The sequence below is a fragment of the Nanorana parkeri genome, unplaced genomic scaffold (assembly GCF_000935625.1).
Source record: "Nanorana parkeri isolate BGI_ZX_2015 unplaced genomic scaffold, ASM93562v1 scaffold1379, whole genome shotgun sequence".
Taxonomy (NCBI): domain Eukaryota; kingdom Metazoa; phylum Chordata; class Amphibia; order Anura; family Dicroglossidae; genus Nanorana; species Nanorana parkeri.
Window position 1 is genome coordinate 147,332 of NW_017307647.1, and position 16,749 is coordinate 164,080.

Below are 16,749 nucleotides of genomic sequence, written 5' to 3' on the forward strand. Positions count from 1 at the left end.
AGGGGTACCTGCTTTCTATATGGCAGTACACATAAGAATAATCCCCAGGACATCATGATGGCCTCGAAACACATGAATATCATCTCCTTTCCACATGTTGAAGCTTTACTCCTGGTGCCATGTGATTATTCCGCTTTCATCAATTCACATTAAAAGCGTATTCTGGCCGGCACAATTTTGTATCAGATTTATTTTCACACCATGGTCCCTTATCTCCCTTCCTTCACCTCTTTCTACTTTTATCCAACCCAGAAGCTATTAGAAGCTATTAGAGGCAATTTACAATCTGCTTTATATGTAGAGCTGCTTTCCTTCTACAAAAGGTTTGAGTTTTAAAAGGCGTAAGGCGTGCACAAAACAAAAAGAATGCAGTTTGAAGTTTAAAGGAGGAAAGTACAGTGCAGTGCACAATGGGAAATGTGTTATACAGGACTGGTTAGATCAAATGAATCATGGTTCTATATGCAGCCTACAGAACACGCAGAGTATTCCCATCGAGATATCTTCGGTCACCTAATCCAAAGCGTCTGTGTCTGTCAATGGATTATGATGTAGGGGAGGGTGTAGTGCTCAGTTATGTGGGAAGGTAATGGTCTGTATACTGTAAGTGGCACTAGTGTTCCCCAAACTGCGGCCCATGGGCTGGATGCGATCCTTTGTTTGCTTTTAACTGGCCCTTGGGACACTATTCCTCCCACTGACACCAATGATGGGGCACTATTCCTCCCACTGACACCAATGATGGGGCACTATTCCTTCCACTGACACCAATGATGGGGCTCTATTCCTTCCACTGACACCAATGATGGGGACTATTCCTTCCACTGACAGCAATGATGGGGCATTATTCCTCCCACTGACACCAATGATGGGGCACTATTCCCCCCACTGACACCAATGATGGGGCACTATTCCTCCCACTGACACCAACGATGGGGCACTATTCCTCCCACTGACACCAACGATGGGGCACTTTTCCTTCCACTGACACCAATGATGGGGCACTTTTCCTTCCACTGACACCATAACTGACCACCGAGCTTGGGGCATTGTTTACTCCCACAGACCAATGATCATTTCCTGTGTCCTTACCTACAAAGAACCTTCTTTCATCATCCCCTGCACATACTTCCTTCTACAGTTCTCTTCCTGAAGAAAATGTGAGTTGGCGTTAAATGCTGATCGGTTGCTATGGGTTGTCGCCCCATTTTGCAGATGGCTCTTTGGCTGAATAAATAAACCGGAATGTATTTCAGATTTTGCAGGCAAAACTACGGCGGATGGAACAGCTCGTCCACCTAAAGAACGTCCGGATAGATGACCTGACCCGACGCCTACAGGAGGCGGAGAGGAAATGACGCTTTACGTATATAACAACCACACATAATGCTCTCAGTACCCAGCTTCCGGCATTTTATATTTTATATTATTTTATTTGCTTTGTATTTATTTCATACGCCGCCATAATGCTGACTTGTAAAGTGTGTGAATGTGCTTCTTACAAGTACCACCCATCTCAATAATCAAAAATCATCATAAATCATAATCAAAAAAGTGCAGAAGTAGACCCCAGGCAGGACTGATGATGAACCTCCAATGTACATTATGGGTTTGGCTTTTGTTTTCCATCCAGTCGCTCTTCTGTTCTTGGTCCTCCCCGCCCCCAACCAGTAGGAAAATCTCGGAACAGCGCCATGGTTGCCTATGTGTTAATTTGACTGCACGTTACAGACAACAGTTATGGTGATGTCATCATCAGGTGTGGTGATGTCATCTTTGGCATTCCCACCGATTTAAATTTCCTAAACACTCTTCACCTTCTGGAACTACATTGGCTGAGCTCATACCACCTTTTGCTTCTTCCAGTCCCCCTTAGTGCTTCTAGCAACTCCCTCCTCTGAATACCTATCCATGGCTTGGTGCACATTTTCTTACAGTTTACAAAATCAAAAGCCCTGAGACTGCTGCTGGGTGCGGCCATCTTGGATGTGATGTCAGCAGCCCCAGTTGACTCAGAGTGACACTCTATATTATTCCCTTTCTCTTCTTCTCTGGCAGGGAGATGAAGGGAGGGGCATAGGGGCTAGGTCGGCACAGACAGTAATTAGATACTCCCACAAGAGGAGAGGTCTATGACGTGGAAGGAGGGAGGGGGCTGGCCTAGGGATTTGACTCATCCTAGATTAGTCTAACTTCAAAAGCACATTGCAAGTCAATAAGAAATCATTTATGGAAAGGAAAAACACTGAGAATAAGCATTAGAAATATTTGATTTTTCTGTGCTTTTTATCTGCATTTTGTAAGTTGGTTGACAGGGTCTCTTTAAAGTAAGTGAAGAGAAGTTAGTCACGCAGACAGCAGTAGTAAGATGTTCTAGGATCAGACTGCATACTGTTCATGAACTATGATATGGGTATGTTGCTGCAGCATAGGAAGCCAGGAGGTGGCTTAGATCATCAGACTCTACTTATTATTTGGTTGGACCGCACACTTCAACTTGAGGAAAGCAATGGACAAACAATTGCTCTTCCCATCAACCCTTACCCCTAATGAATATAAAAGTGGCTGCTGCTTCCTTAATGGGGAATATTTATAAAGGATCTATAGATTACAGACTAATCAATCACATTGTTTATAATGACCAGTGGACGTTATTGTTCACCAGAATATTCACTCATTCCTAGACGATTCTCTAACATCTGGGAAGTAGAATTAGTGGGAATGTCACATACCTGGTTGGAGACTGAATGCGTGAGGAGGCCTCCCTTGCACCTTGTGTCCCGAGGACTCTGGGGATGGGTACAGAGTCCAAGCAGACAGCGAGTGGCACGGGTGCCAGTGGTGATCACACCGTGCAAGCTGGAGTCCAGGGGCTGGGTGAAGAGCAGAGCAGGATCTGTAACCAGGGTCAAACGAGCCAGGGTCACACCAATCGGGCAGACAAGGTACAGAAGGGATGAGGCAGAGGTAAAGTCCGGTAAACAAGCCAGGGTCACACCAATCGGGCAAACAAGGTACAGAAGGGATGAGGCAGAGGTAAAGTCCGGTAAACGAGCCGAGGTCAAGGGCAGGCAGCAATCAAGAATGGTCACAGACAATCCGGGTCAGAAGTCAGGCAATACAAGGCAGAAGAACACAGGGGACAATCCAGCAATTTGGAGACAGGCAGGCTGGGTTTATATAGTGTGATCCATAGAGCACTGTGTCACTTCCTGTGCGCCGTTTGACGCGCTTTTTCGCGGCCGTTCCGTGGGGCGCACATGCGTGCAAGTGCCCGTTTTCCAATGGCATGAGAAACGGGACCCCGCGCATGCGCACTAACAGATGGTCTCTGACAGGGAAATACTTGTATATTAAACAATCACCGTGTTGATCAAGTGTTGACATTCGAACACTCAGTAATCAGATCTGAATTTACATTTCCTAAGGAGCCCTGCGTTGCAATCTGTGAATACTCAACAGTAGGAATGAGCTTTAGGATCAAGTCAACCATGATTTCAACCCAAACCTAAGTTGTTCACATGTCAACGAAGGGGTGAACGCTTTGGCCAGTTCGCCTGTCTGATTAACTTCCGTCTGTACCCATCAACCAATGGCAGTTGTTGATCACTGGTTGCTAGGATGCAGGCGGGTGCACTATAATAGCCAATGACGTTATAGGGCCATCTGTGTCCTAGTAACCCATGACATTGTGCGGCACACACAGCATCATTGGTTGCTAAGGCACTGGTGGCCCCACAGCTTAGCCAACTCATGGTCAACCTGAACCCAAAGCTCATCCGTAGTGTTTTATATACAGCAGAGGACTCCTTAGGGAATTGATGCGATTAGAGTCCTAGCAATTATTATTATTATTATACAGGATTTATATAGCGCCAACAGTTTGCGCAGCGCTTTACAATATAAAGAAGACATTACAGTTACAATACAATTCAAGACAAGATGGTAAGGAGGGCCCTGCCCCTGAGGGCTTACAATCTAGGGGGGAAATGATACATGAGGAGGTAGCTGTGGTAGCTGTGGGAATGAATTATGTGAGAATGTGAAGGTTCAGTGGTTAGGTTGAGGTGGGATATCAATGATCAATGATGATCAATCAATGATGCCGGATTTATGTTTGGGTTCCGCAAACGTCCAAGCGAAGCAAACCCAGACACATTCACCCCCCACAGATCCTCTGAAGTTCAGTCCCTTCATTTGGCTTCACCTTCTGCAACCAGATACAAACAAACACAAATGTGCAAAAGTACAAATGTAATTCCGCTGTTTTTTTTTTTTTTCTTCTTGATATCCAATAAGCTTTATTGTAAGCAGCGCAAAATCACAAAGACAAACTGTGATACATTGCTTCCCACTAAACCTTCTCCTACTCCTTCAACATGTTTTTCCCCAATAGTCATGAACTGCAGCATCCACTGTGATGTGTCTGCATTGTCCCCACTTGTATATATCGTCCCTCTACTGTATCTATGAGCATTAATCAGATCTGCTCAACCCCAGAGATACACTTAAACTATGATTTGTTTGTATTTTTACACCAAAATGTTCTTCTTGTATTGCTTGTATGTATTGGATGTGTATCGGCTGCTAATTCAAACGTCATTTGCACAATAAATATTTATATCTGTGCTTTTCTTAATATTTTTGTTACAAAACATATTAATCTCTGCTCGTTTCCATGTTCATTTAATGAGACAACTTGGACAAAGTTTGTAGAGTCTTTTATAAGCTAAAAACTGGATTTCAGTGCTGATTGCATGAACAGGTCATTTGATGGTATAACAATACCATAGATATAATAATATCTGGTGATCCTGTCATGATGGTCCTTGTTCAGGCACTTCCTGTTACAGGGTAACAGGTCTCTCCCCATTGCTCTCCTGCTTTGTCACCCCGTCACATGGGTCTCTGCTGGAGACTACGAGCGGCTGTGCTGACACACATTCCACTATTGTTGTTACTGTCAGGAAGCCGGTGTTCTATCGAAAGTTCCGACTTGTCAAGCTCTCCAACTGGACACGTCACATCCGGTGACTGCCAGTAGGAGATGTACAGCAGATAGAGCTAGTGCGCATGGCAGAAAATCCTTGTCGAACTGTTGCCATTGCGCGGCTAGCGGCTCATCAGATTCTACAACCTAGTACAAACTTATATTTGTGGTCCGAGCCTTCTCAAGTAAGTGATACCCCGCCACCCCCCCCACCAGGCTAGCCTTCGGCCAGCCTTCAAACTTGTCCTAGGTTATAGAAGCCGATAGCCGTGCAGGTGCAGTGGCAACTGTGGTTGTAGAAAGAATCATGTGGCCACGCTGTAACATAATATAACCTTTTACTATGGTATAGAATCCGATGAGGTAATAGCCACTGCGCGGCTATCGGCTCATCGGCTTCTATAACCTAGGACAAATATAACTGTAGTAGGTTATAGAAGTGGATAGACGTGGCCATAGAATCCGATGAAGCAATAGCCACTGCGCCTGTGCGGCTACCAGCTCATCGGCTTCTATAACCTAGGACAAATATAACTGTAGTAGGTTATAGAAGTGGATAGACGTGGCCATAGAATCCGATGAAGCAATAGCCACTGCGCCTGTGCGGCTACCAGCTCATCGGCTTCTATAACCTAGGACAAATATAACTGTAGTAGGTTATAGAAGTGGATAGACGTGGTCATAGAATCCGATGAGGCAATAGCCACTGCGCCTGTGCGGCTACCAGCTCATCGGCTTCTATAACCTAGGACAAATATAACTGTAGTAGGTTATAGAAGTGGATAGACGTGGTTATAGAATCCGATGAAGCAATAGCCACTGCGCCTGTGCGGCTATCAGCTCATCGGCTTCTATAACCTAGGACAAATATAACTGTAGTAGGTTATAGAAGTGGATAGACGTGGTTATAGAATCCGATGAAGCAATAGCCACTGCGCCTGTGCGGCTATCAGCTCATCGGCTTCTATAACCTAGGACAAATATAACTGTAGTAGGTTATAGAAGTGGATAGACGTGGTTATAGAATCCGATGAAGCAATAGCCACTGCGCCTGTGCGGCTATCAGCTCATCGGCTTCTATAACCTAGGACAGAGTGGGTTATAGAAGTGGATAGCCACGGAGTTAGACAGTTCGACAAGGATTTCCTGGGCATACCCACTAGCACCATCTGCTGTAGATCTCCTCCTGACAGTCACCGTCACCAGTTGGAGAGGTCGACAACTTGGAACTTTCGATAGAACATTGGTCCAGAGCAATGATGCGCAGCCCACACTGGAGTGAGTGCATGTGGACAGGAAGCGGCTGAAAGTGGCTGGGGAGGATCAGCAGCACTGAGATGCAATAAGGGATAGAAAAAGGTGTTTAAAAAAAAAAAGCAAATTGTTGAAGATACACAGCGCTTTTTGAAACAAAATGTCACCCGGTAAGAATGTAGATCTACTTTAAGTGGCTTTAAAGGGCCCAACCAGGGGAAACCATAACCTCTAGGGGTATGGGAACCTAATGAATGGGTATGGGGCTGGATCTCTGTATAGACAACAGAAGAATTCGATTTTTACCTATTACCGGTACCAACATGAACCGGCAAAGGAGCTCACCATCGATCTCGGAGAGCAGATGAAAAACGTCCGTTCTTCGTCTGCTCTGTGTGATCACTGAGACCGTGGCGCTGTAATCACAGCGCCACCTGTCTCAGCTATCACTAACTGCAGCTATTACAGACTCCTACCCTCCCTGCGTCCTATGGTGCGGTGCGACTTATGGAGCGCGAAATACGGTATATTACAAATTGGTTATATTGAGCAGATTGCTGGATTGGTTTTCTCCAGCAAATCAAAAACTTTGGGTGTCTGTGGAACAGGCGGAGGTGGAAATACCTCTGACGTCTATACCCTGGATACCACCTACTAAAAGACACCACAGCTGGACTAAGTCGCCAGTAATCTCCTCAATGATAGATATCTGGGATGCTTTGGTTAAGAAATATGGGATATCTACATATGTGGGTCCATTAACACCTATACTGGGGAATCCAGATTTTCCACATGGACTGAAGAGTAGGAGTTTTTTGAGGTGGGAGACTTCCAGGCAATCACAAGCTCTTATGGATACGGGCTTACGCCCATTAGTAGACCTGTGTCCAATGGAGGAGGGGTGAACGGCTGGAAAATCTTCAATTAAAACATTTTTATATTGCCCTTTGCTCAGAAGATAGATTAATTAGAGATTTGACCCCATTTGAGGAAATCTGTTTAAAGAGGGCAGATGGCAACCATATGGTATCTAAAGTCTGTAATATGTTATCGACACAGCTTTATCCAGCACTCCCGTATTATACCAAAGCTCGGGAAGGAGAACTAGGGTATGTAATATCAAAAGAGGATTGGAATAAGGTTTTCTTTTTAACCTTCAAATCAAGTACCGTATTTGCCGGCCTATAAGACGAGTTTTTAGAAGTCACTTAAAGTGACATTAAACCCTCAGATTTTTTAACATAAACCAATACTGTAATGTGTGCCTTACTGTAATCCATGGTAGTTTCCCTTCTCTTTGCTGCTCTTCCTTTTAAATCTGTATCTGTTCTCATGCTGGGGCAGAACTTCTATTTTGCAGCAGACTGCCTTGTCTCTGGAATGGAGTATAAGATGAAAAATAAGCCCAAAACCTATGTTTTAACAGAAAAAGTAGGGGGTCGTCTTATACGCCCAGTCGCCTTATACGCCGACAAATACGGTATATCAGTAGTGATACAGGAAAGAAATGTTAAAATATTAGGATATACAGTAGATGCCCAACAACATTATATAAGATGAGTCCACAAACCTCCACGACATGTTGGAGGTGTAAGGAGGAAGATGGGACGATGTTACGCACATGGCGGTCATGTCGGTTGATAAGAACTTATTGGAAATCAATGCTGGAGATAGCATAACAGATAACGGGCGTAAGCAGATTGGAGACACCAGAGGTTGCACTGTTGTCATTACATCACAGCCCAAATACAGTATTTAGAAATGGACTGATGGGCCCAATATTGGCAGCAGCAAGGGCAGTAATACCCAGGTATTGGAGGTCAGCAAATGTTCCCCAGATGGTGGAGTTGATACTGGAAATTAATAATATCAGGGATTGGAGGAGCTCACAGCCCTCATATATGATAAATACATATGGTTTGAGGAAAGATGGACACCGTGGAGGGAATATATTACTTTGGTTGAGGTATAGATATATTCCTAGAGGATATTAATAAAGAAGTAAGATTTAAAGGAGAATTATGAGATGAGTGATTTTCACTCAGCCTCATAATCTGAGCCGACCTGTGACAATGAGACTGTCACAGGTCGGCTCAGTAGATCGGGAAATGAGCGAACACATACCGGCGCTCGCTCACTTCTTGATCTATCCATGCAGAGAGCCGTGACAGGGGAGGGACTGGATTACCCCCTCCCCTGTCCGATCCCCCAGCGCTGACTGGCGGAACGGACGGGGAGGGGGCGGGTACAGCTGGCTCTGCCTCTAGATAGGCAGAGCCAGCTGTCACTCACGCAGCTGGGCGGATCGAGACATAATTGTCGGATCCATTTCAGCTGCGGCGTCTCAGTATACTGACCACCAATGTGAGGAGCATTTATCCAACTGGCTACCAATATAAGTTACATTCTACCTATTGACCTCCATTGAATGAAGCATTTTTCCAACTGACCACCATCGTTAGGGCCATTCTTCCAAATGACCACCAGTGTAAGATCCATTCTTCATACTAACCACCAATGTAAGGAGCATTCTTCCAAATGACCACCAATGTAAGGAGCATTCCTTCAACTGACCACTAGTGTAAAGAGCATTCTTCTCAATAACCACCAATGTGAGGAACATTCCTCCCACTGACCACCAATGTAAGGAGCATTCTTTCAAACTGCCCACCAGTATAAGGGGCATTTGTCCCTCTGACCACCAATGTAATGAACATCCTTTTACCTGCCCACCAGTGTAAGGGGCATTCTTCCTCCTACTAAGGGGCCCTTCTCCTACTGACCACCAGTAATGGTGCATTTCTCCACTGGCCCCCAATGTGAGGGAACACTACAATTTTCACTGCCTGCCTTTCTTTTCTTGACCAATATTTTAATTTATTTCATTATGATTTCTGAAAAAATGTTTGTTGTATAGCGCAGCCCTGGGTGTCAAATACTCTAAGTACATTACATCACCACATTCCGTATTCCTTTTTGTCTCAGCTAATGTACCATGAGCTGCATATTATTGTATTTAGGGGTTCCTTGAGACTTGAACGTTATTGCAAGGGTTCCTTCATGTTCCAAAGGCCTGTACTAGATACGTATTTGTTTCCAAATTGTGCATTTATTTTCCTTGCCCGGATAACAGACTTTCAATCATTTCTGGCTGTTGGGTTTGAATTGTTTAGACAGCAGCGGCAGTAATGAACACCTGCATCTCCCTAAAACGGTGCCTTAACGATCTTGTAATGCTTGTGAAGGACGCAAATAAAGTGTACAGCTCTTGTTTACCTACCACATACTGTAATAAACATTCACTTCCATCCCCGTGTCCCAGCCAGGTGTCTGTGTAGCTGATGGGAGATGGCCAGAGCACAATGCGCTCTACGGGGTTCGCAATCACACTTTCTTCATCATCCAATTCCGAGCCGGCACCGCCGCAACTGCCCGACGAATGACCCAGCAAGCCTCCGCGCCGTTCACTTACGAAATATTTAGATGCAGGTCTCAGAACAAGGCCATTATCCCAGCACGTGATCCAGAACATTACATTGTCCGATAATGGCGGCTCACAGTTTACGATGATGGGGCTCATTACTTTAAATGCATGTTTGAATTAAGTTCGGTGGGCCCGCCACAAATGGCACAGGCTGGAACTCTTAACAACATCAAACTTTTTTCTTCTTTGCCGGGCTGAAACTTTTTTACATTGCTCAGTGATTTACGTTGTTGGACAAACGGAACGAAAACAAAGTTTTCATCTATGAAAGTGGAACTCTTGAAGATCAAAAATGATATAAACGTGGAGCTCATTTTCAGGTGTTTACCGGGTTAATGTTAACTGCTGTGCTGGAAAAAGAATTGTGCTTACAAAGGTCAAAAGCTCAAGCTGAAGAGGGACCCCTTCTCCTCATTCCCCCTCCACACCTGCCCCGTTCAGACAAGTCTTAGAGAGATTTAGGGGGTTACTTACAAAGCTGCCGAAGGCAACCGAGTGAATAACCGAGCCGAAGTGAACGGACCTCAGCCGAACATCGGCTGCCTTCGGTCAGCATATTCGGCTGAGCCGAAGTGCAGAAGGAGTTCGACTCAGCCGATCCAACATCTGGATAGGCTGAGCCAAAGCCCCGGCAGCTCACTCGCTATCCCTATTCTCCTAGGGGACGAATGGCAGTGAGTGAAAAGCCGAATGCTGCCCAGCAGCATTTGGCTCGACTATTCTGCTCGCTACCTCCGAGCTGTTTTCTGTCAATAAAGGACAACAACTGGGTGGAGCCAGCCATGACATTACGGCTGGCGCTGCCCAGCTGTTGTCTTTCGCAGCAGTGGCGTAACTAGAACCTTCAGGGCCCCGGTGCAAGAAACCATGAAGGGCCCCCCCCAACCGCAATGGCACCACATGGTTAACAGGAAGGCTGCCGAGGTCCCCAGCAAGCGCGGGGACTCAGGCAGCCGCTTGTTTAAAATGTTAGTGCCGGTGTTCTGTCGAGAACACCGACCCAGTATTTGCGCATACGTACAGACGGGATTACCGAGGATACCCCCATTTATTTACAAAGTATTCGTTTATAATGGTTAATTGTTACCATTAATAATATACCGTCCATGGCAGGAAATGAGGTATGGAATATTATTAATAGTCACAATTAACGATTTAAACTAAATACTTTGTGAATAAATCCCGGGTTCCTCGACAATATTGGTCTGTGCGCAGATGATGAGGTCGGCAAATTCGACTACATCGGCGTTCTCGACAGAACACCGGTATCTGCGTTTAGTATCGGGGCATTTTCACAAGTATGAGTACTCGTGAAAATGCCCAGTATTGTCACTGGTGTATCCCTACTTTAAAATATAATCTATTGCTGGGACTTGTAGTTCTACATAGCTGGTGATATTCTGCATTGCTGTATAATCATCATACAGCAATGCAGAATATCACCAGCTATGCAGGACTACAAGTCCCAGCAAAGCATTATAATAAAAGTCAGCTATGCAGAATACCCCCAACATCCCCCCCACTATAATGCATTGGTGGGACTTGTAGTCCTCTATAGCTGATGCCATTCTGCACTGCTGCAATGCAGAATGGCCCCAGCTATAGAGGACTACAACTCCCAGTAATAATTTATACAGAAATGCAGATTAGTTCCATCAGCTGTACAAACTCAAGCGGAAGCGAGCCAAAGGACCAGCCGACGCTACGGCTGGATACTTCAGCTCTTTCGTGAATAACCCTCTTAAAGGAGAACTATGGGGTCAGGGCTTTTCCCCATAGTTCTCCTTAGGATAACGGGAGGACACAAACTAGCGTCCTCCCATCACCCTAAACTCAGTATATAGCGAGCTACAGCTCATAGTATACTGAGACGCTGAAGCGGATCCCGACAATTATGTCTGGATCCGCCCAGCTGCGTGACTGACAGCTGGCTCTGCCTATCTAGAGGCAGAGCCAGCTGTACCCGCCCCCTCCCCCGTCCGTTCCGCCAGTCAGCGTTTGAGGATCTGACCCGGGAGGGGGGAAACCAGTCCTTCCCCTGTCACGGCAGAGAGCAGTGACATGATCAAGAAGTGAGCGAACGCCGGTATGTGTTTGCTCACTTCCTAAGTCCTACTATTAGTGACAAGCAGAAATAAGTTTTCACTGGTCCCATTACATCCAGGAAAATATGAATATTGTAATGAAATTTTGCCAAATGCATTGGAGTTGGCAAGTGAAGGCAAAATTACGTTGGTTCACGGAGCTTTAAATTGCTCCTTGCGGTTGTGGAACCTTTTAAAGGAGAACTATGAGGTGAGTGATTTCCACTCACCTCATAGTTCTAGCCGACCTGTGACAATGAGACTGTCACAGGTCGGCTCAGTAGATCACGAGGTGAGCGAACACATACCGGGTTCGCTCACCTCTCGATCCTGTCACGACTCTCTGCCGTGACAGGGGGAGGGGCTGGATTCCCCCCCTCCCCGCTCCGATCCTCCAGCGCTGACTGGCGGAACGGATGGGGAGGGGGCGGGTACAGCTGGCTTTGCCTCTACACAGGCAGAACCAGCTGTCAGTCACGCAGCTGGGCGGATCTCGACGTCCATGTCGGGATCTGCTCCGGCTGCGGCGTCTCAGTATACCGCGAGCTGTAGCTCGTGGTATACTGAGCTTAGTGTAACAGGAGGACGCTAGTTTGTGTCCTCCCGTTACCCTAAGGAGAACTATGGGGAAAAACACTGACCCCATAGTTCTCCTTTAACTACACTGGATCCATAGTTACATAGTATTTGAGGTTGAATAAATACATAAGTCCATCAAGTCCAACCTATTGTGTGTGTGTGTGCATATGTATAGTTCCCTGTGTCATCTCATTCTTAAGAGTACCTGTACCCCTGTACATTATGTTCACTCAGGAAATCGTCCAAAAGCTTCTTGAATGATTCCATATTCTTAGCCGAAATCACAGCCTGTGCTAGAGAGTTCCAGACCCTGACCTCTCTAACTGAGAAGAACCCCTTTCGTTCTCGTGCCAACAAACAGCCCCTCATTAGCCTCAATATTTTACTTTTTTTTTTTTTTTTACATGTACATTGTTCTGCCTGATGAAGGGACCACATGTGGTTCTGAAACATTGAGCTACCATGCTTATCTGAACGTCGATAAAGTGGACCTTGGTGTGCATGTGACCTCATTACCTCTTTCAGAATTGAATAAGATTTCTCCTCATAGACGTCAGTAGGATTTGCTGCTAAGCCGGGGATTGCTGAATATCAAAGAGAATTCGGCAAACCATCGGCGGACCCACCCCGGGCAGATTTACTTGTCCTTACTTAGCTACTATTTTGATTTTCCCCAAATCACTCCGCTCATCCCTGCTTACAGCCCCACCCCCCCAGTCAGAATATCCGACAGTCAGGGCCGGATTTTCCGACCTTGGGGCAGCAGGGAGTGGAGGGGCAGCAGGGGTGTGGAATTCCTATCTCCGGACGTCTGGGACATGCAGTTCCGGGCGCCAGGTGGGTAGTTGTTTTCTACATGTGGGCAAGCAGAGGTAAATGTACAGAGGGGAAGCCGTCACTTGTTTTGTACAAGTGATCCCGGTGATGTCGCCGAGATCACTTCTACCGTGTTTCCCCGAAAATAAGACACTGTCTTATATTTTTTTTGGCTCAAAAAAAGCACACTAGGTCTTATTTTCGGGGTAGGTCTTATTTTTTTATGTACAACAATCCACACTTATTCATGTGCACAAATATGGTGATCAGGACAATCAGGGGTGCCGAACCTTTGCTAGAATAATTTGGTAACCAATTGCTGGCCAGAATGATCGAAGCGCGCATTCACTATCGATTCCTCACGGGCGTTTGGTATCACTCCGCCTGTGACAGGAGCCGGCGCTATAGAGGAGGCATCGGCTTATGCGGCTCTGCTCCCTCCGGGGCCGCCTCGCTTCCTCTAGCGCTGGCTTCGTGGGCACCGCAGACTCTCTCCTGCCTCACACATCTCTTCAAGTTCCCCCTTATGCCACCACCGGCCCTGGGAATGGTCACAACTAGGTCTTATTTTCGGGGTAGGTCTTATATTTTAGCAATTCCCAAAAATAGTACTAGGTCTTATTTTCAGGGTAGGTCTTATTTTTGGGGAAACAGGGTATGCAGCCTGCATACAGTGGGGCACATTGAGGAACCTGGCCTTGGGGCAGCAGAGAGAGTAAATCCGGCACCTGTGGCGTAACAATCACCATAGCGACCCAGGCGGCCGCTATGGGGCCCGTGCACAGGGGGCCCGGCTAGGGCCGACCGGCCCTGCCGACAATGTTTATGTTTCTGTCTGTACCCTCCTGTCCTGCTGACATCAGCTCACCCCATTTCTGGCCCTCGTGTCACAGGGACAGGAAGCAAGGTAAAATCTCCACAATGAGGGGTCACAGAGAGAAAACATTTCATTTATCTGCAATAGTGATCCCACATCTGTAAGCCATTTCTGCTGCTCGCATTGCTGTTTGTCTACCTCTCCATGGAGGGAATGTATTTATTATTCATTCATTTATCCCCGCTTTGGTAATAAATTCCCTTGGCGTTGGGACGCGCCGTTCTATTTATAAATGCCTGCGCCGGTCCAGATATGATTAATTCAATGTCAGACTGTGCTGACGGTCCACCGCCATGAGGTGTCTGCGTGTCGGCGGGATGCTCTGCGTGACCTGCAATCATTGCATTTACTTTATCAAGTCGCGCAGACGGCACCCGGCGGGGCTCCTCTTTATACACTGCGGCTAATTGCTGCATTTGACACTCAGATCTCCGGCCTCCTGCGGGGACGCAGCGGGAGCTCTCTCCCAGCTGCGGCGAGAAGCATCGGGGATTACGACGGAGGATTACATTTGTAAAACTGGGATATACACTGAGTGGCCAGATTATTATGACCACCCCATCAGTACTTCGTTGGGCCACGAGATGATGAAAGGTGATGCGAGGAATCTGACACTGCACTCAGGGCCGTATTTGCACTCCCTGCCGCCCCAAGGCCAGGTTCCGCAATGTGCCCCCTCCCCGCCAACCAGCCCCCCCCCCCACAAATTATAGCTCATTTGCCTACAAACATCATGTGGTCATAATAATCAGTGTAGAATTAGAGCCTTTGCACGTGCTTCCATCTATCACTTCTATCTCTTAGCGGTATGGGCGACTCCATCCAAAAGCCATATTCTAGTCATAGGTGACGTCTGGTGGGCTGAATCCCTCTGCTGACTTTCTATGTCTGGGCTCTGCTCTGCCTACAGGACATATAGGGGTTAGGGTTGTCACCTGTGCGGGATTCACCCGGACAGTCCGGGTTTTGAGTCTTGTCCGTGTTCCAGGCCAGCTGAAACTCAGACACAAGGGGGAGAATTTACCAAAACTGGAGTAGACAAAATCTGGAACAGTTGCCCATAGTAACCAATCAGCTTCTCTCTACAGTTTGTTCAGTTAAGATTTGAAAATGAAAGAGAGAAGCTGATTGGTTGCCATGCACAGCTGCTCCTGTTTTTGCCTGCTCCAGTTTTGATAAATTCCCCTCAAGATGTCTTCATTCGTCATTTCTGATGAAGGACAACTAGACATGGGCGGTTCGTTTCGTTCCGAATCGGAATTCGGACGAAATTTTGGAAATTCGTGGATTCGGGGCATCCGAATTTCCATCCCGAGGCTGTGTGGCACCCGGAGCGCTTACCGAGTGTCACCCCGCCGACTCGCCACTGCACATGCGCGTGACGCGGCGGCACTCTTCTCATACCTGCCGGCGGCCATCTTAGTGATGGACGCCGGCACACAGAGGAGGGGACAGTCACCCGGCGGGATAAGGTACGCCGTCGGGTCCCCTCCTCTCTCTCCTGATACTGTCGGGCGTTCAGTCCATGACCGAGCGCCCGACTTTTCAGAGGGGGGTGACACCAAAATGACTGTCAGTCATTTTGGTGTCACCCCTCCAATGGTGTCACCTGGGTGCAGGCCGCACCCACCGCACCCACCTTGTGATGCCACTGATGTCCGAATTCATCCTGAAAGCGCTCGAATCCGAAATTCCGGATCCGAAATTTCGGATTCAGAATTTTCGGATTCATCACGAATTTCGTCCTAACAGAAACTAAATTAGAAATTTACGATAATGACTTCAAAAAGAGGATTTCATAGCGTGTGAAGATAAAACCAAAACATGACTCCATGTTCCTGTGCGCGCACCGTCAACGCTTAAACGGATAAAAAAAATGAAGAAAAGGAATTGAATGTCCCTTTAATAGTGAAGATTAGAGCACAGCAACCAGAGATGCCAACTGTGCCAATTCTGCTACGTAGGTGCGTACTAACATTCGTCCATTCGCGCAAAACCCCGAATTTCGGTAATTCGTCCGAATTACGAATCCGATCCGAAACCCAAAACGAAACACATAGAGGACCCCGATTTTGGAAATACGAAATAAACGAAATCCGAAACGAAACAATTTTTTTGCGGCTGCACATGTCTAATGACAACAGAAACGACCAATGAAAACGAAAACAAATCTCCGAATAACGAAAATGCGTCCGAAAAACAATTTTTTCTCGAAAAGAATCGCACATGTCTAGTGGCCTGGGAACACCCGGAACTCCCAGGAGGCTTGAGTGGAGAATTATGGCCGGGAGCATGGTCCTGCTTGAGTCCATAGGAGATATAACAGTCCACCAAGTGACCCAGTCCCTCCAGACTCCGCCTACAGCTAATATTTTTATTATTATACAGGATTTCTATGGCGCCAACAGTTTGCGCAGCGCTTTACAATATAAGGAAGACATTACAATCACAATACAATTCAAGACAAGATGGCAAAGAGGGCCCTGCCCCTGAGGGCTTACAATCTAAAAGATATCAATTTTGGGTGAGCAGTCCCTTTAAATGCAGGCACGCAGAGCAGTGACGGGGTGTTCTGTGCAGGGCTGAGAGGAAGCAGATTGTATCTTCCCAGAGACTGCTAATGAAACAAATCCCATTGTCACCCCGAGCCCCCCCCCCCCCAGGA

The 16,749-nt window shown here is 46.6% G+C and overlaps 1 protein-coding gene across 1 annotated transcript in view; it reads left to right on the forward strand.

The window, feature by feature from the left end:
- The window catches only part of SPEF1 (sperm flagellar 1), a 22,399-nt gene extending 21,041 nt beyond the window's left edge, over nucleotides 1-1,358 (forward strand). Inside the window, exon 7 of the mRNA XM_018569678.1 lies at nucleotides 1,257-1,358. Within this exon, the coding sequence (XP_018425180.1) occupies nucleotides 1,257-1,358 (102 nt within the window). The remainder of the gene's footprint in view (nucleotides 1-1,256) is intronic.
- Nucleotides 1,359-16,749: the final 15,391 nt, after the last annotated feature.